The following is a 20,834-nucleotide window of genomic DNA, read 5'->3' on the forward strand; positions in this document are numbered from 1 at the left end:
GAAATCCCCAAACAGGAAATGAGATGTTGCAGGCTTTGGGCTTTGGGGACAGACTCACGAGAGAGATACATTTCAACAGCCTAAAAATTGCTCTTCTTGGCTTCTGAGGACATGCAGCCGAGCCAAGGTGAACCCCCCTTCCTCCTTCTGTGTGCAGCTGGCTCGGGTGCCCGGCGTGTCACCGCCCATCACCCCAGAACCGGTGTTTCCTAAACACAGCCACATTCCTCCCCTCAACACAGGACCTCTGCTCACGTTGCACCAGCCTGTAACAAACTAGAGGGTCATTCACGCAGGGCATGGAGAACAAGGAGAAAACAGCCCCTGATCTTGTGTGGACTGGGGAGAATCTGTTTTGGCAGGCACAGGACGGGGACTGCTGTAGAGCTCGGGGTTGAAACAGTCTGATCTCAGCGCTGGCAGCCTCTGCGCTGACCTTGGAAAAGACCTTGTATCAACCTGATCAGAACCTCCAGACAAAACACGTGAGTTCAGCCAAACATTTGAATGTTTCCGACGTTCGCCTGTTCTCCATCACCTAGAGACAGTCTTCATTGCGCTGGACTTCGATTTGGCCCTCAGAAAAGCTGTTGAGAAGGGGTCCCTCTCTACTCCCATTCCCTCCTTTTCCAACACCCCCATAAACAAATTATGGGGACATGATTGGGCAATACAGGTATATCAAGCTCTCGTCCGATCTGCATATTACCTGGAATACAGTGGAGGTGGATTTGGGTTAATTTGGAGAGGACTGGAAAGTGACACCAAGACAGGGACCTTGAATGTGTCACCAGGATTTACAGATCTTTCACAATACTGTTCTTTGCATATGTGCTTGCTGCTTCCCAATGAAACAGACAACTTGGTTTTGGGCAGTGCCCAGCTTCCCTCATGTCTTGTGTTTACATGTGTCACATATTTCTGCAGGGCACTGCCCACTGGGATAACAGATTAATCTGAGGTAGTCATTAATTGTTTGATGTCTGTTATATGGGAGGATAGGATGGTTCCAGGGTAAATATAATTTGAGAATAGCCAGGGGTGAGTGACAGCATTGCTGTTTTCTCATCTCCCATGGACTTCAGACCTTCCAAGTGAGCTTGGCAATTACCTAAAAAGAAAGGAGTGACGTGGTTTTACCCAATGGGGGCTTTCATTGTCCATTTGGGTCCCTTCGTTTACTGCATCTCAAAGAAACCATGACAACGATATTTGTCTCTATTTCCTCTCCCCTCGATGCTTCTGGCTCCATCTGTTCAATACTCACCAAGGAAGTCAACACTTGGTCTCTTTTCTTATTATAAACAAAAGTACACTTATGTGAGTTCATTTTTGTAAGAAACATAAAAGAAAATAAAAATGGAAAGGTTGTGTTTGGCTTGATAAATTGTTCAATACCTTCTCTACACCTCCTCTTTCTTAATTTTCACTGACTCGTGACATGTTCGTTTATTTGATTTGTCAGAAAGTGCCTGTGCAATGTCCAGAGATGTGTCATCCCAGGAAAACGAAACAAAACCAAAACCCCTGCTTTGTAGGTAGATATCTGTGTGATGAAAAAAATGTCTCCTCTGTTTTCAGTCATGGTGGTGCACGTCTAGATCTAACCGTATTCCTTTCACTTCCAAAACCTCAGATAGTGGAAGGTGAGTTTGTCTTCTAAAGCTTTCTGCAAGCTCTTAGGGTCACGTGGCTCTTTGATGAGCCCTGCACAAGAAAGCAGTAACTAAGAGGAGGAAATATATGGCTCGACTCCAGTGGGACACCAGTGGGACCCCTTTTTTGTGGTGTAGGGTGTCCTTTTACATTTGAGTCCCACTGATGAAGTAGTCCAGGACAGAGCCATCCCAGGCTCAGGGGTCCTGGCTTGGAACTAGTGTTGCCTTTGCTATTAACTACCTTTGTGACCTTGAGCAAAGCATTTTACCTCAGTACGAATCCCAGTTCCTTCATATGTAAAATGAAGTAGAACTAGATGACGTATAAGCCCCCAAAGAGCTTTTTTATTTTTTTTTTAAATATTTATTTGGCTGTACCAGGTCTTAGTTGTGGCACGCGGGATCTTTGTTGCTTCGTGTACGATCTTCAGTTGCGGCATGCGGGATCTAGTTCCCTGACCAGGTATCGAACTCGGGCTCCCTGCATTGGGAACGTGGAGTCTTAGCCACCAGGCCACCAGGGAAGTCCCCCGCAAAGAGCTGTAAGATGGTACTATTCTGTTTCACGGCTAAACACTAAAAACTAGCTGGTGATTTTGCGAGTTTTCCTCTCCTACCCCTGCGATACAGTTTTCGCCTCCATCCTCTTCTTATTTCACTCTATAACTTTTCTCATCTATCTTGTCCACTTCGCATTTTCAACTATCATTCGTATACTTAAGACAAAACCTCTTAAAAAATGAACTTTTACTGCATTATAATCACATAAACTACAGTGTACCCATTTCAAGTTCAATAAGTTTTTTTCAGATGTATACAGCTGTGTATACTCCACCACGGTCAAGATGTAGAACATGTACATCACCCCAGTAAGACCCCTTGTTCCCCTTTCTAGTCAGTACTCCCCCATTCCTGGCCCTAGACAATCACTGATCTGTCTTCTGACACCAAACATTTTTTCTCCTCAAAGCCACGCTTCTAATCATGATCAAAGTGTATGTTCAACTACCCACTGGGACACTTGAGTTAGATTCAACCCAGGCCCCTTGACCTTAACGAGATGGAAATCGAGATCTTTCCCCATAGATGGGTCTGTCAAATCTCCAAAACTACACAACCGGGCATCCTCTCTGTTCCTTCCTTGCCTTCTCTCTCCATGTTAACCCATCCCATTTAGCAATCTACTCTTTTAACATATTCACATCAGTCCCTTCCTTCTGCCACCGTTTTGTGTAGGACCTCACCAACCACAATCTAGTCCCACCAAGTTCAGGAGCGCTGTGGGTCTCTTCCAAGGTCACGCCCCACATCCTTCCACCTCACAGCTCAATGACCTTTGCATAGCCTTTCCCCAGTTTATTTACATGGTGTCGACTTTGTAGTCTGCACACTTTGGGACCTTTCTGTCAACAAAAACCTTCCTCTTGTAAATGAGACACTCCCTAGCTTAATATCCTTTAATAGCCACACATTCCCTCTGGGATAAAGACTCTTCTGAAACAGCCCTTCCCTGACTTTCTAAGCTCACCTCTTACATCTTCCCTGTTTATTAGCATGCCCCTGTGCTCTGCTGTACCAAATTAACTGTATGTTGCCTGAACACGCCATGCTTTCTTCAGACCTCTGCATCTTTGTATACACTTTTATTTCCTCTGCTCGGAATATCAGTTTGATGAATCCCTATTTATGCTTCAAGACTCAGCTCAAATGATTTCCTCAGTGAAGCCTTCCCTAGTACCCTCAAAGACTATTATTATTTTCTCTTCTTTTCCTTCATTACACATTGTATATTTCTCCTTTGTAATCACCAAGATTATACTCCAGTGTAGAGAAGGAGGAAACAGGACAACCCATTCCCCAAATAGTCTTGACAGTTGACAGGGTGAGCTCATGTGTGCGTTACTTACCTGTGTGCACAGCCCCATACCCACAGGAACGAGGAGGAACACATTGAAGGGTTTTTGACTCTTGGGTCTACCTTCTAGCTCATTTAAGAGTTTCAATGAGGAGGTAGGCTTTGGGAGCCTCTCCTACCACAGTTCATTAACTTCTCCTTCTCTGGTCTGTCTCAGCTGGTCTGAGACTTAGCACGTTTACTTTTTGTTGCCCACTCAGGGTCTGCTTCTCTCTGCAGGTGAGTCTCCTCTCACTGCTAAGCCCTCTGCTGGATGCCACCCCAGGGGGAGGGAAGGAGGCTTCCCCGATATTCTGGACGATGTAGCGTCTGCAATCCCATAGGCGTGTCCTGTAGATTGTCCTGCTAAAATACCATCTGTCTCCTGTTCCCTCCTGTCATCCTTGTCTGGTGTGCACCTGAGATCAGGAGGAGAAAAGGGAGATGGGAAAAACCGATCCTGCAATGTCTCTAAAAGGACTTACTATATAGCCACTTTAATGATCTGTTTACATGTTTGTCTACTGCAGACTAAGTATCTTGAAGGTCAGATGGTGTTTTTTGTTTCTGTTTTTGTATATATCCCTAGTGCCCAGCAAAATCGATGAGTGAATGAATCTCATTTATGAATTTGAATCCTACCTATACACACTTATATTATCCAAGTTAATGATTTATAAGTAGCATGTTCGACCTTAATTGAAAACTTGTTCATGAGTGAGTTAAGTAAAATATGGACATCTACAAATACGTTTGAATTTAAAACATTTTCTGTTTAAAATTCGCCATAAACCTAGGCAGTATTTTCATGTGCTGGTACTTCTAATTCAAGACATTATCCTTTAAAATAGAAATTAAAGCCAAGCCTAGGTAATTAATTTGGATAATTAATCTGCCAAGCCTTACTGCCGGTGGTAAACATGTAGATATAATATATAGAAAGAAGCCATATTTGGAGAATCAAGCGTATACTAAAAGAGAAGACAATAACCAATCAGAGAAAATGCAGCCAAATAGCGTACACATTTTTCTTTACCACGTTTAAAAGAGGAAGCTGAGTGCCAGTTCAGAGTGCTGATTGCCGAGATCAAGGTGGGGCTCCTTGTTTTCCTCAGGGGGTGGAAAAGCCTGGATGGGTTCTCTTGTTTCTGTACAGTTGGTGACAGGCCCAGGAGAAGGAACACCTGGAAATCAGCTGGCTTTTGATACATGTTTGTTGAAGAATAGGTTGTATTGCTAAGTGTCAGAAAGTTGGGTAAAGCATTCAAGAAGTCCTTTGGAAATATATACGCGCTTGAAATGCCAACGATGTACTGTGGTTTCAGACTTTATGGAGAGATCATACTCCCCTACCAGGGGCTAAAATCTCTTGGAAGTTTTCTCTGACTAAGCTCCCTCAAGATGACCTTTGCTTGCTTCGAGTAACTGTAACATTCATGTGGGCTGTCTATATTCTCTGTGTTTATATAATGTGTGTCTATATGTTGCCTTAGGATATTCCCAAGTTGTAGCTCATCTACTAGATTATCTTGTCCTAGGGGTTCATTCATGTCTTTGCATTCGCTATAGCTCGATATAAATCTACTGTGTTCCAAACATTTTTACCTGTGGCTGTCATGTGATTCGAGTCCCAAAACAACTTTGTAAAGTGAAAGTAGTATTACTCTGATTTTTGCAGATGGGAAAACAGATTCAGTGTGTCAAGTAACTTATCCAAATTTACAGCAAGTAAATAGCTGAGTCCAGGTATAGATCCAAGTTCATGACCATTCTGCAATATACTTTTTAAAGAAACAGAATTGTTCCAAAGCACGTACTTAGAGATCCCTTAGCTGACAAAATAAAACAGACAAGCGGCACTTTTTTGGTCATGGAATTGGTATATTCTTTATGTCATTTGAATGTTAGGTCTGTTCCATGTTGGTCATTTGTGCAGTGTATAATCCAAGGCTCCGCTTTTAATTGGTGATTAAGAGAGATGGGTTTGTTGGTTTGACACTGTGAACCAAACTCTCAGATGGCAGAACATGATGGGCCTCTATTGATCTAGAAGTTTATCCAAAACAATAAGGTGAGTACTCCAGAGAAGACATTTAGCTCACTATTAGGCATTTTGAGTGCCTCTCACAGAGTTTTCTCTTTTTCTTTCCCTCGCACTGAGTGGTAGGCTATTATTTAAAAATGTATTAAATACCAAGTTCTGTAATTGCCTGATTACTATCATCTTTCCTCTTTTCACTCCCCACTGTTCCCCCTGCCATCAGGATGACACTTCCTTCAGGCACTCACATATTTCATCCCTCAAAAGTGGAGTATAAAAACACATTAAAATATACCACACATGGTGATTGTCAGAAGAAAATCACCCAGAACCTTGATCTCAGACTTATCTTTCAAATGATATAAATCCAATTTATCTCACTCTCAAGTTTCTTTGAATTTTAGTGTCTCAATCACCCTATGGTAACATTGCTCTCCAGAGTAATTGAATAAAAAGATGAAATTACTCCACATACATTTTTAACTGCACCTCTTTCGATAAAATAGGTTGATGTCAGAAGAGTCTTCTTTCCTGAATCAATGGCAAATATGTTTTTAATACAAACTATATTAGTCCAGAAGAAATCTGTTGGTGCAACAGAATACTCAAGAAAAAGATACTCTTTGGGCTAAATTATGAGTCCCAATTGCATTAGACAATTTCACATTTCACATTAAATCTTTATTTCGATGCTTCTTATTTTTCAGCTCTGTTTATTCCTGGGGCCCATATAGGGTGTCAAAGATATAAAAATATCATAAAACCAGGCCATAAATGAAATGAATTTTAGGTGCAAAGTAACTTACCTATGTATGGAAGTAAATTCTACTGATCACTTTTACTGAGCAAGGGATTTGCATATTGTCTCGGGGATAATTTGGTAACTGCTATCTTGGGTTGTTTTCTGTCCTTCTGATGTGTGTCTGTAGTCTCTAAAACATCTTAGATTTTAGCTGGAACGTCCACTCTGGGGGCTCTGAAGCAGAGCTCATCTGCTTTTCTGCTTCACAACCTTCATCTGTGTTTTTGTTTTGCCTCTGCCAGTGAAGGAAAAAGGTCAGGGCATTAACCTCTCCCTCCATTAGAAGGATGCATTTCTGCTTTCATCCGATTAGCTGCTGTAATTTGAAGCTTTTGGTGCCTGCAGATAAGGTGGGAGGCTGGCAGCAGTAAGGGCCATGGGAGGCTTTCAGAAGGCACACTGAGAGCTGTTATCATGAGTTTCACTCAAAAGATCAAATGTCAGGCCTGCTCACCCCAGCCTGATCCTCAAATTCTTGCATATTCATTAACTGTCACTACGTAGTTACTTGGGGAGGTTGTAGCGAGGCTTCAGACAGAGTTTCTGTAAGTCTCAAGGCACGTGAGACTCAAAGCAGCCAGTCATGAGTTCAGATCTCTTAGCACAGCTTGTTCTCAGGGGCAAAGGGTTTAAGTAGCTGTCTTCTTTCCCTCTTTTAAAACATGAAAGTCAAAATCTGAAAATCTTAACTTGATTCCATTTATTCATGGAGTTTAGTTTAGTGATCTCTTTGATATTAGCAGGGCAAAGGAACTAACAGGGAAGATGGAACCTGCTATTTCTGGAAGCCTGAAAAGACCTCTGTAAATTCCCAGCACGATGCAGTGATGATTTTCATAGGCAAAGGGCTTGAAGGTACCAGCATCACATTTTTACATCTCTCCACTTCCCAAAATATGAGAGAAGAACACTTGTACTTCTTAAAGTAAGGCCAGATAGTCTCTGAGAACTTTAGCCTGGCTAGCAAGATGATGAATATGAAAGAGATTCTGTTTCAGATTTTTGGAGTTGGATATTTTCTTTTCTAGAGTGCTTTCCCCTTTTTCCTAGGACAATTCCAGCATCAAGAAGCTGTTTGTGAGAAATAACCACAGAAGTAAAATCCCTTCCACACAAAGAGAAAACTCATGGACTTGAAATATCTAGTCAGTTACTACTGGAAGCAGGCTGGGCTTGGTAAAATGGAGAGGTCAGATAATAAACTTGGGGTCTGGCTCTCTCTTATTTTACTTCTTTGGTTTCCACATCAGTAAAATAAAAGAGTTATCTACTTGGTAATTGCTAATACCTATTCTGGTTTTAGTATTCTATGATTGGTGAGGCAACATATTTCAATTTACAACTGGCAAATATTAAGCTTGTATATTGCCATTCTTACTGGTTATATTCATGGCAGACAACACTAATTAACTGTGAAAACTTTTCCTGCCAACCTTGGAATTCCAAGGCCTTAGAATCCTTTTCATCACAGAATTGCAAGCATCCATTATCCATCAGATGAAGACAAAACTTAACATGCCATTCCAGATATAATGAACAGAGAGGTGGTGACCAGGCAGAGGACTGGACAGAGATCTTGTCCTGTGTCTGCTTTTATACGTCTGTGTAACTCTCGAGAAGGCAATTCAATATTTTAAAATTAAGTTTGATATAGGTTTTTGTGTGAAAATAAGTTTTTATTTCCCTGGGATAAATGCCCAGAAGTGCAATTTTTGGGTCATATGGTAATTGCATATTTAGTTTTTAAAGAAATTGGCAAACTGTTTTTCAGAGTGGCTGTAACATTCCCATCAAATACATATGAGTGATCCAGTTTTTCTGCATCTAGCGTTCTCACTGTTTTTAATTTTCACCATCTTGATAGGGGTGTAGCGATATCTCATGGTGGTCTTAATTTGCATTCCCCTAATAGGTAATAATCTTTTCATGGGCTGAACATCTTTTCATGGGCTTCTTTTGCCACCTCTATATCTTTTTCTATGAAATGTCTCTTCGTGTCTTTAGCCCATATTCTAATTGAATTGCTTCCTTTTTTATTGCTGAGTTTTGAGAGTTTTAAAATATATTCTAGATACTAGTCCTTTGTTGGGTCAGTAGTTTGCAAACATTTTCTCCCACTCTGTAGCTTGTCTTTTCACCCTTTTAAAAAGATCTTTTGCAAAGCAAAAGTTTTTTATTTTGAATTTATCATTTTATGACTTTAATTTTAATTATAATTAATTCCTTTTACAATCTATGTTTTGGTGTTAAGTCTGAGAACTCTTTGCCTAGCTCCTAGATCTCAAAGATTTTCTCTTGTTTTTTCCTAAAAATTTTTTAGTTTTACATTTGATATTTAAGTTTGTGATCTATTTTAAGTTAATTTTTATATAAGGTATAAGACTTAGCTCGAGGTTCTTTTTTTTTTTTTTTTTTTTTGCCTGTGGATATCCTGTTGCTCCAGTGCCATTTGTTAAAAAGGCTATCTTTCCTCCTTTGCACCTTTGTCAAAAGCCAGTTGGGCATATTTGTGTGAGTTTATTTCTGGATTCTCTATTCTGTTTTATTGATCTATGTGTTTATTCCTCCACTAGTACCATACAGTCTTTAGTACTGTAGCTATATAATAAGTCCTGAAATGAGTAGAATGATTCTTCCCACTTTATTCCTCTTTTTCAAAATTGTTTTAGTTCTAGTTCCTTTGCATTTTCATATAAATTTTAGAATATTCTTGTCTATATTTTTTTAAAAACTTGCTGACATTTTTGCTAGGAATTGCATTAAAACTGTATATCAATTTGGAGAAAATTGACATTTTTATTGTGTTCAGTCTTCTAATCCATCAATATGGCATTTCTCTCCATTTATTAAGATGTTTGATTTCTTTCTTCAGTTTTGTGTGGTTTATAGCATATAAGTCTGGAACATGTTTTGTTATATTTACCCCTATGTATTGTTTATAAGTGGTATCGTATTTTTAATTTTTGGTGTCCATATGTTCACTGCTGCTGTAGAGAAATACAATTGATTTTTGTATATTTATCTTGCTGAACTCACTTATTAGTTCCCAGAATTTATTTTGGGTTCCTTGGGATTTTCTGTGTAGACAATCATTATGTCATCTGTAAATAGAGACAATTTTATCTCTTCCTTTCTGATCTCTATGTCTTCTTTTTCCTTTTCATGCCTGATTGCATTGATTAGAACTTCTAGCACTATGTTGAATAAGAGCTATGAGAGTGGATATTCTTGTTTGTTCCTGATCTCAAGGAGAAAACATTCAGTATTTAACCATTAAGTATAATATTAGCTGTAGGTTTTTTGTAGGTGCACTTTATCAAGTTGAGGAAGTTCACCTTATTTCCTATTTTTCCGAATTTAAAAAAAATTTTAAAGTCATGAATGGGTATTGAAGTTTACCAAATGCTTTTTCTGCATTGATTGATATGATCATGTCATATTTTTTAGCCTGCTAGTATGGTGGATTACATTGACTTTTTAAAATATTGAACTATTCTTGCATCCCTGGATTATACTCCACTTGGTCATAACATATAATTTAAAAAATACATTTATGGATTCTATATACTAATATTTCATTAAGGGATTTTGTGTTTACATTCATGAGGGATATTGGCTGTAGTTGTATGTTTTTTCTTTTGTACTTTGTCTGGTTTGGTATCAGAGTAATACCTGTTTCATAAAATGAATCAGGGAGTAGTTCCTCCTCTTCATTTTGCTGGAAGAGATTATGCCCCGGGAGTCTGCCCTCTCTCCCTTCTTTCCCTTTTGGCAACCTTGTCGTTGCCTCAGCCCCCTGCCTTGTCCCTTCCACGTCCCTGCTAAAGTCCACTGTTGAGTAGAACAACTTGTCTTAGTTCTTTCCCCACATCAGGAGTAGTTCTATATTCCACTGTGATTTCCATAACTTCATTTGCCATTTTTTTTTGACCTGGTCAAGACCTGGCATAGACCTTTCTTAGGTCTCAAGTCCTAGAGTAGCCTCCAATCTCCCTGAATCCTTTTCTATGTTATCCTCAAACCTCCCCATCCCAAAGACCCAGTGGTGTTGCTAGAGCTGGCTCTTACTGGCTCATGAGAACCAGCTGTCAAATTTTTAGGAATGTTGTGAGCTGGTTGTTAAAAACAGTCACTATTAAAAATTAAATTATACAATATTACAATTAAATAAACTGTTTAAAAACACAGGTAAAACACTCAAAACTTGATTGCTTCTTGATTATTTTACTACAGGTTTCTTTTACCTATACTCTTGAAGTTATTTACTTCTATTTTACCTGCATGGTAGACATACTATAGAATTATGTGCTCCTGCACATCTTCCCAACTTCACAGTCAGTGATGCCACCTCAGTAGCTTGAAACTGGTCTTGGTGGGAGTATTTATAACATGGAAGCTGGAAAATGCCACAGGTCAGGTCTGGATTTATTGTTTTGTTGATCAACTAGACTTAAGAAAATGATGGAGAAGTGCTATTAATGCAGATTAAACTTAAAATTGTGTCATGTCGTTACCTGTTACATTATAAATAGTCCCCAAATTGAAGAAGTAGTCTTCCAGTATTCAAAACTGTCGCCCAGTTTCACAAAGAAGTCGTTCTCATGTCATTGAGTAACGAGTGATGTCCTAACGTATGTTTGTGTTGTTTCATTGTTTTATTCATTAACGTAAACAAAAATACCAACCAACGTTCATGTCAGAACTACATTCATGCCATCAATGACATGAATGGAGTTTTGGGAAATTGCATACTAAATAAGCATTCTTTCAGAGACTATTTTTGTCAAAACATTGTCAAATTGCAGTTATGGATTAGCAACTGATACGAGTTTGGCAAAATAAGAGAAAGTATTCTGTGAGAATAAATTTCTATTCAGAATTGACAACAAAACCTGTTCTTGTTATTGATAAATCATGTGCTGCATATCCTTTATATGAGTAAAATTTATAATATATGTATTTACTCACGTATTTTTTTCCTGGAGAGCCAGTTGTTGAACTTTTATCAGCATACTACTGTGCAGACCTTAATCTTTATCAAGGTATTTCTGACATTTTATTTTAAAGGGTCCTTTCACAACCAGAAGTTGCACTTCCGTTAAAGCTATGTGTGAAAAAGTTTGCTCACTTGACTCAAATTATTCTCAAAGCCTTAACATGTAATCCACCAATCCACCAGTAGGTGTCACTGTGGTGTAGGGTCACAGTCAGAAGGACTCCAGTTTTGAGCTTCCTAGAGAAGCATTGTTGGAGTTGAACTGCTTCCAGTTAAGTTACGCACTGAACATCTCCTCAAGTCTCTTTACAGAAAGACATGTCACACCCAGGTTCTCTGAAAGCCGGCAGCACAGTAACTGAGGCATAATCTGCTGGTTCTGTTTGCTTGCTTGTTTTGCATTTTTAACACTGCTATTACATATATGTTCAGAAAGCCCCAAATACCTTCTGTTTAGCTCTAGAGCTGTATATGGCTTGCTGTTCAAAGTGTGGTTCACGGACCAGCATCCCAAGCATCACCTGGGAGCATGTTAGAAATGCAGCATCTCAGACCCTGCCCCAGACCTACTGAACAAGAATCTGCATTTTATTAATGTCACCAGGGATCCTAGTGCACATTCAAGTGAGTGTGAGAAGCACTAGTGTAAATGACCCGTACGTTGGCAGTTACTGTGAAGCTAAGAGCAAGGTGGAAACATAACTTTCAGCTTCATTGGTCAAGAAAATAAAGTTAGTGGGCAAGAGAGCAATATTTCCCAAGAGAGACATTTGATATTTTCCTTTGTGCGTGTTAGATTGCCTATCCTTTTTCTTTTTCTTTCTTTTTAAAAAATTTTTGGACAGAAGGAGCTTTCTGTATTTTTTTCTGCACAACCTGGCCTCCGCTAACTTCCCCAGTGTTATCTCTCGCCACCTCCCTTCCACACTCTGTATTTCAGCCACGCTAAATTACCTGCCAATGTGACCTTCTTAAAACTCCCATCTGATAAATTTCTCCACGCTTAAGGTGGCTTCCTGAAGCTCTTAGGATAGAGACCAACATCTCTGCCATGTTTTACAAGGGCTCCTAAGATCCAGCCCTGTCACGCTTTGTGGTCTCCCTCCTCAGCACCTCTCTCCTCCTCAGACTCACTGTTTAGCCTCAAGTGCTCTCTCTCTCTCTCTCTCTCTCTCTCTCTCTCTCTCTATCCTGAGACTTGGTCCATTCTGTTTCCTCTCCCTGGAATGCTCTACCTGCTACCCCAACTCATCTATTGCTTGACTGATACTTTCTTTAAAGAACTTGGGAAGCCTTTTGTAAATCCCTTAGGTGCATGAGTGTCCTTCGTCCGATGATCCTCTAATACTTGCATTTTCATTTCATAGTGCTTATCATGTTTGTGACGACTGTTTCTTAGACGTATCTTTTCCCTGGTAGACCATTTGTGTATAAAGGATGGGAGTATGTCTGTCTTGTGCATCCAAAGAGTCTACCATGGCCGTCAACACCTAACCTGTCTGGTCCTTGATCTCTCTGCTTTCACCACCTCCTGCCACTCTTGCCTCCCCGCTTCCCTTGTTCTCCCTGCTCTTCCCCAAACATACCAAGTACCTCTTGCCGCAGGTCTTGGTCCTCGCTGATCTTCTGTGTGGCCCCTTCCTCATTTTCTTTAGCCCTTTATGTCTTTCCACCCAACCCTAGCAGAATATCTAGAGGCAGACTTCATGGGAGGTTTGGTGATATGCCTTGGTTTAGGTCTTGTACCACATTTGCCTTTTGTTAGATTGCTTGTTGTACACGGATAAACAGGAAAATAGCTGGTCTGTACTGTATACATTTTATAAAGGTGTGACTCTGAGCAAAACTCCCTTTCCCCATGAACATCAGGTTGCTGAGGTCTGCTTCTCCACAGGCTCAGATGAAGATGATGTAGAAGAGAATGGAGAAGAGGTTGCCATTGCCTTTGGGGAGTAAAGAGCTGGGGCAAAGGAGACTTGGAAGATGAGGGGACTGAATAATAGTGAGGATTGTTTATTGTTATTTGGTTTATCTATTAAAGTCTGAGAAATGTCTAAGACCTTTTCCTTCCTCACTACTCACAAGTTTACAAAAATAATATTATTGATGCAGGGAAGAGGCTAAAATGAAGCCAAACAGTCCAAGTTGGGCTTTTTCTTAGCATGAAAAAAAAAAGCTGTTGTTTTGAGAACAAACGTGTGTCTCCATTCTTTCCTTCACTCAGCTCCCTGCTTAGAGAGCACGCACTCTATGCAACGTCTTGTGTTTTCTTACGCCGACTGCAACACTTACACACACCAAACCTCCAGCCCCTGAGGAATTTATCCTTCCAAGCCTTGCAGGTTAAACTGTCTGTTCCTATGGGAAACCTTTCTCTGATTTATTCCCTATGAAGAATTCCTCACTTTTTCCCTACCTTGATGTGTACAGTTTTATTCACATGATTTAGTTTAACACATAGTTAATTCGACAAATATTTGTTAAGTGTCTACCCTGTTCCAGGAAATGTGCCAGGTGCTGGAATGATGAATGTGAAAAAGCATAGTGCCTCCCTCCAAGCGTTCACAGCCAGTTTGAGAAGCCCACTCTCGATGCACAAGACAGAACGAAAATCTCAAACTCAGAAACGGGAAGTATCATGGTGTGTCCGGAAAGCAGCCCCTGGATTGGTATGACCGGAGTGTAGGTTATAAGGAAGGGATGATGGGGGAGCATAGTGAGAGATGAAGGATGAGGCAGGCAGTAACAATAATAATATTAATATTAACTACTACTACATTTATTTGCCAGGCACTGAGCAAAGTAATTCACAATAACACAGAGATGTTGAGTAACCTGTGTAATACCACACAGCTTGTTGGTGGTGGAGCCAGAGTTTGACCCAGGTATGGTGCAGTATGAGAATTTGAATTTTATTATAGGTAAATCATCAGGCCAACAAGCATTGAATGGACCCCATCTACGCATGAAACACTTTTCTAGTTAATATGCATGTCTGTCTTCCCTATGAGTTTGATTTCTCTGAGGGATGGAAATCTTTTTCTATTTATCTTTGTCAACCTCATATCTAAGGGAGTGCTTGGAGTGAAGCAACCATTATAAGGAATTATCGTTCCTTCTCCCTTTTTCCATCCTTGCCTTGCTTAGAGCAATGCCCTTCTACCTAAGGATTAGAGCCTCCTCTAATCAATAACCCCAGCACCTTCTCATCTCTTCCCTTTAGAGCTAAGTATTTGCTGGTGAGAAGATTTAGAAGGTAAAAGAGATTGTGATTCTTTTATTTTCCCTTAGGTCATGCTTTTTCTTAAGTGAATCTTTGGACAGAGAGCAGCTAAGATGTTCTTTGAAGAGGAAAGACCCATTTATAAGAAATACCAAAAGTCTAGTGTTATGCTGATGGCAGATGAGAAACGTATGAAATCTTACAAGAACACCCCATGATGAACACTCACAATTCTTGGCTGCCCGCATTTACTTTAGAGTGAAATGAAAATGACGGGAACTGGCGCTTGCTTGTCTGTGGTATTGCTTGTAGCACTGGGGACTCCTGGTCACATCATGTGATGAATGGGGCAATCAGCCTAGTGTTACCTTTGCAGTATCAAGAAGTTGTGTCATGGAAGTAATGGTCACGGGTCCAGCAGCAGAATGAGAAAAAGGAGAAGTATTAAGGAAAAGGGAACTCCCAGCTTTCCAGATCCTACGTAGAGATATCAGCCTCTCTTTTAATATACCTTGTGAGAATTAGTTTGGTTTTTTTGCCATCGTTATGAAGCTTTTATTAAGGGCCTCCTGGGAAGTAGTGCTCATGGGAAGTTGTTTGATTATTTATTTTTTTTAATAAATAAAAAATGTAGAGTTAACAGTGTTGTGTTAGTTTCAGGTGTACAGCAAAGTGATTCAGTTATGCATATACATGTATCTATTCTTTTTCAAATTCTTTTCCTATTTAGGTTATTACAGAGTGTTGAGCAGAGTTCCCTGTGCTATACAGTAGGTCCTTGTTGTCTATATATTTTAAATATAGTAGTGTGTGCATATCAATCCCCTATTCCCAATCTATCCCTCCCCCCACCCCTCCCTGCTGGTAACCGTAAGTTCGTTCTCTAAGTTGTGAGTCTGTGAGAATTAGGTTTTGTCTAAGAAAATTCTACTGTTGCTTTGCTTTCTGAAAACATACTTGAACATAATCAGTTACTATTCTTAGACCCTCTAGATGTTCTATATTTCAACTTTTCCCATAGATAAATATGACGGATTGATAGCAATATGCCTTCCCCATCTTTTCCATTCTGAAATACTTGCGTATTTCTAAAAATGTTCCATGTGACTCTTAGAGGTGGGAAAGGAAAGAAATTGATTGGGAATGATAGGACACTTGACACAGAAATTTGACATACGCTACATTGCTGGAAAAGCACAGAATGTAAGCAGGCTATACAGTTCCTGGGTGTTGTGTACACAGCCTAACAGTCTCTGGAAGAGCACAATACATTTTAATATTATGTCCAGTGGATTCACTAGGCCTTACGTAAATACCTAAATGTTAAGGGAAACATCACAGTTATCTTAGGTAATGCGTTAATGAGTGAGTTTAGGAATATAAATTGAAAAGTGTATAGGGGTTCGTGCTGATGTATAGATGTCTGCCCAGCACTCTTCCTCGGCGGAATACCCTCTGCCTCGCTCCCCATGTCTTGTGGGTGCCCCTCTGCTCTTCATTGGCTGCTCTTTTCCCTTCACAGAGTTGGGTGTGGGCACACGGTACACCGTGCCCAGCCGGTGTTCCACATTGCCCTGGCTGAGCTGATTAGTTCATGGTGAGGCAAAGGACGCACCAGTGAACAAAGTGTTTGGCTTCTATTTCTCTGCCAAGGATGGCTTTGCACTTGGGTAGGTTTAGATGAGGCCTTTCCCAGTGCATGAAGATGAACAAGACAGACAGGTGCCTCTGCTGGGGGCTGTTGACTCACGCATTGCTCCCTCCAAAGGGTCTGTGCCCAGAGACCGCCCTCCCTCGCAGACTGTCCCGAGTGCCCCTGTGGATCCACCCACACGTGGAGGACTCTGGCCACAGCTGCAGGCTTTGCTTTTCACCTTTCTTCCTCTCCACCCCTATTCTGAGATTTCTCAATAAGTCAGCTGCTTTCTTGTGTTTGTAGACAAAGCAGGGGAAAAACCTCCCTGGATAATATCTCAGGTCCCAACCACTCCACGCTTTCCTAGATGGAGTTAAGTGTGGACACAACTGGGGCTTAGAGGGAATTCTTATAGCCACTCCAAATCCCGGGGAGTTCATCAGATGGCACTGGAGGACTTGCGCCTTCTTGGGAAGCCTGCCCTGGAATTTCTATTTCTCCGGGAAACCTTTAAGCTGTCTTGAATGACTTTATCCGCTTTGGAGCTCCTTGAGAGATAAGAGAACAAAACCACTACTCTTCCCGGAAAAGAAGAAAAGGGTCCATGAGAAGAATTATTTATACTTCTGGCTGCCACCTTCAGCGGGCAGTTAAGATTGCCCTATTGAGTGGCCTCTGCTTATTAATAGAAGGAGTGAAGAAAGAAAAATGGAGTTAATGTTGCAATGAAGACATGACAGAGCCTCTGGTTTCCAGGATTGGCCTGAAATGAATTAAAGCCAGCTTATACCAACAAATCTGTCATGCTGCCCTGCAAACAAGAATCCTAGGCTGGGCCAACAGAAATTAGTCACGGCACACACTGGCAAACCTTACCAGACCAGGGAATGAAAAATGTGCCTCATCTGCAAAAATTACTTTTTGGAATTTGTACAGTGTTTTCCATTACCCACTTTCTTTTCTCCAAAGGCCAGTCATCAAATCTGCTTGGCTGGCTTCTGCTTCTGCTATACCATTAAGTGTAGAAATTTGTATGTGAAATGCAATCCCAACTAGCTGTGTGCCTTTGGATAAGCGACCTCATCTTTTGGGACCTGAGTTTCGCCTTCTGAAAAATAAGGAGGTTGGCATATCATTATCCTGGTACTTTAACTTTTTTGGAGATTAGAAAATAATGTATCGGACATTTATTGCCCACCTGTGAAGTGCTCGTTTGGTGAAACAAAATGTTGACGATAAAGTCTTTTCAAGAGTTTCCAGTGTCTGCGGGGAGATGTGCATTTAGAAAATGTGTTATAAAAAACAGTGATAAGGCCAACAGGACTGTATGTACTTAGAAGACATTTAACAGTGTGTCAAAATGGGTTTTTTTAATAAAGCTTTTTTTTAAATTTTAATTTTATTTGTTTTTTGGCTGCATTGGGTCTTCGTTGCTGAGCGTGGGCTTTTTATTGTTGCAGCGAGCGGGGGCTACTCTTCGTTACGGTGCGCGGGCTTGTCACCGCAGTGGCTTCTCTTGTTGCGGAGCACGGGCTCTAGGCACGCGGGCTCAGTAGTTGTGGCTCGCGGGCTCAGTAGTTGTGGCTCATGGGCTCTAGAGCACAGGCTCAGTAGTTGTGGCACACGGGCTTAGCTGCTCCGTGGCATGTGGGATCTTCCCGGACCAGGGCTCGGACCCGTGTCCCCTGCGTTGGCAGGCAGATTCTTAACCACTGCGCCACCAGGGAGGCCCTCAAAATGGGTTTTTCTCTGCCCCAGAATTGTAGCTGGAGAAAGATCCCACATGCGCCACATTCCAAAGACACTCCTGAGCACACAAGCCAGTGCTGCCTCCTTAGGGCTCACTGGGAGGGACCAGAGTCGTGCTGGCCCCAGCCCCACCATCCCCTGTCAGGCGAGAGCGTTGGGAGGGCAGGGGCGTCTTACAGCGCAGTGCCCCAGGTGAGAGGCCATTGCCTCCCATTCCTAAAGCCAAACAAGAGGGCTTCTAATAGAATTTTTCTTAAAGACTGGAGGGAACTTCAGTATGTGGAGATTGGCAGCTTGCTCCTTGACTAGCCGTGTGCTGAGCTCTCGGCCTCCCAGGGGCACTCTGATGCGCCCATGCACTGTGAATGCTTTCAGGGTTATTGGTGGAGCGTGCTGGAATTCTAGGGCAGAGCTTACATTGTCCTTTTGGGTCTCAGAATCTCACAAGTTCCCTGAAGTTGGGGGACATCCTTGGACCAACAGAGTTCAGATCTAGAGATTTCTGAGGATGAAGGACCCATTGCAGGAGGCCAGGCTAGCAGGCTTGATGGGTTGTAATATAAGGTGTTTGGGGAGAAGATGGGATGGCTTGCACCTCATTCAAGTTCTTCATCGGCCTTAGAGGGTGTAGGAGAGGACTCCGGCAGTCCCGGCCGCTCTCCGTGAAGGATACCAGGTTTAACCAAGAAGTAGCAGTGAGCCTGCCTAGTGAGCATAAGAGATGGTGGCACCCTTCTGGGAGGGGCCCCCAGTTGTGGACGGTGCTCGGTTAAAGCTAATCTTTTCCTAAGAACGCCATCACCCCACGTACTTGACAGCCACGAGCCACGGGTGGAACTAGACTGTATCAAAGTGAGTTTGGGGAGAGCCCCTTACCACACAAGGAGATTACGGTCCACCATGCCTCCTCTCTCTTTTCAACACTTGAGGGACGTAAGGCTAGGAAAGGAGAAGGAGGAGGGGTCTAAACCAGATCACGAGACCTTCTGGTATCTAACAGGTACTGGAAATTTACGGAGTCTGCTCCACGTTGTTAAGGGAGCTACTGCCCAGTGAGGAAGAGGGAATCCACGTAGCCCATTTGCAGGTAGTTCCTGTTCCATATTTATATGCCAGTAAGCTGAGAAAATTTGAACATTAAGTTAAAGTATCATGGTGGCGAGACTAACTCTGCTTGGGGACACTCAAGGACTCAGTTGAGTAGAGGAGACAGGCTCCATTAACATTAGGACAAATCATAATTGGTAAGTGATAGAGGTATGAATAAAATGCTGGGGGGGGGATGAACGCAGACTAAATGGATTCTGATTGGAGGTGGACGGTTGCTCTGAAGACGTGACATCTGAGCTGGAAATGAGAAATCTGAAAGAAGAAAAAAGGGTGGGCTCTCACGGTACAAGGATCAGAATCAAAAAGGCACAGAGAGCAAAGAGTGTAAGTAATTGGCTATGGTTGGAACAGAGGAAGGGAGGACATGCTCCCCCCAGACACTTTCAGAATGCAAGGATTACTATCTATGGAATACTCTCAAGTGTCCAGCCAAAACGCACCTCCTCAATTCAAGACTGAAGTTTCCAAAACCCTACTGTACATCTAGCTGATGATCAAATGAGCATCTCACATTGGATACACATGAAACCAAATTTGGAAAAAAGCTCACCCTTTTTTTCCTTCTTTCAAATTTCTCATTTCCAGCTCAGATGTCACGTCTTCAGAGCAGCCATCCACCTCCAATCAGAATCCATCTAGTCTGCCTCTGCCCCCCTGCCAACATTTTATTCATACCTCTAGCACTTAATCAATTATGATTTGTCCTGAAGTTAATGGAGGGAGGGTAAAGCCAGGATAGAATTCAAGGCTGTTCCAACTTGGCTTAACTCACTTTTCCAGCTCTAAGGATTGTGAACTTTATACGTATTGACAATAAAAAGCCATTGGAGTATTTGAGAACACAGTTTAGAACATTTGAAAGATATTACTCTGGCAAACGAGAGCTAGAGGAAGAAGACGGCAGAGAACAGATGGGCACTGAGCAGGATTTTGCAACAGTTCAGCTGAGAAGTAACGAGTGTCTGAGTCAGAGCATGACAGTGAGAATGAAGATGAGGTAGTGGCTCTGAGAGTTAGTGACAGTCACTGGATGGTGGTAAGAGCTGAAAAGGAGTCCAGTAAGGCTTCCAGCTTGGTCTAATAAGTAGGTGATAAAGGCTATGAAACACGGGAAGGGGAACAGATTTGCCAGAGAGGAAGGAGGGAGGGAAAAAAATAATAATGACCAACATTTATTAAGCCTCCACTGTGTACCATCACTTTTTTGTGTGGTTTCCACATATTAATTCATTTTATCCTCATCACAACTTTATGAATAGATACTGTTATCATCTCCATCTTATGGATGAGGTTAGATAAAAAATTTGGTATCATGGGCGTCCAATTTGAGGTGCTCATTTGATCATCAGATAAATGTACAGTAGGGTTTTGGAAATTTCAGTCTTGAATTTAGGAGGTGTGTTTTGACTGGACACTTGAGAGTATTCTATAGATAGTAATCGTTGCATCCTGAAAGTGTCTGGGGGGAGCATGTCCTATTATAAGACTGAGAGAGACCCTGGGAAACTGGGAACTCCACCATTGAAAGAACAGGGAAGAGAGGAGTGTGGCAGGGACGGCTAGCTCTCACCATAATCCACGTCCTCTTCTTCCTGGGCACATTACCCAACCTCCCTTGCAGCTTGGTGTGGTGGATTTCTAGCCAGAAGAATGTGTGAGCAGAAGTGATGTGGCCATACTCCATGCAGCCTTTCATGTGAGCTTTTCCATGTTCCTTTCCCTTCC

At 41.6% G+C, this 20,834-nt stretch overlaps 1 protein-coding gene across 13 annotated transcripts in view; it reads left to right on the top strand.

The window, feature by feature from the left end:
• Positions 1-20,834, top strand: part of FUT10 (fucosyltransferase 10) — a 259,413-nt gene that overhangs the window by 107,746 nt on the left and 130,833 nt on the right. For 4 of the 13 annotated variants that reach the window (XM_082444658.1, XM_082444661.1, XM_082444655.1 and 1 more), the window contains one exon: positions 1-1,371. The exons of 5 other annotated variants lie outside the window; for them this stretch is intronic. Coding sequence is in view for 3 of the 8 variants with exons in the window: in XM_082444653.1 (XP_082300779.1) it covers positions 1-84 (84 nt within the window). In the remaining 5 variants the exon portion in view is untranslated. Of the gene's footprint in view, positions 1,372-5,526; positions 12,563-13,285; positions 20,829-20,834 lie in introns of those variants that run through there. 4 more of the 13 variants (XM_082444660.1, XM_082444663.1, XM_082444656.1 and 1 more) reach the window with 2 other exon arrangements.

Source organism: Balaenoptera physalus, assembly GCF_965194825.1.
Source record: "Balaenoptera physalus genome assembly, chromosome: 21".
Classification (NCBI taxonomy): domain Eukaryota; kingdom Metazoa; phylum Chordata; class Mammalia; order Artiodactyla; family Balaenopteridae; genus Balaenoptera; species Balaenoptera physalus.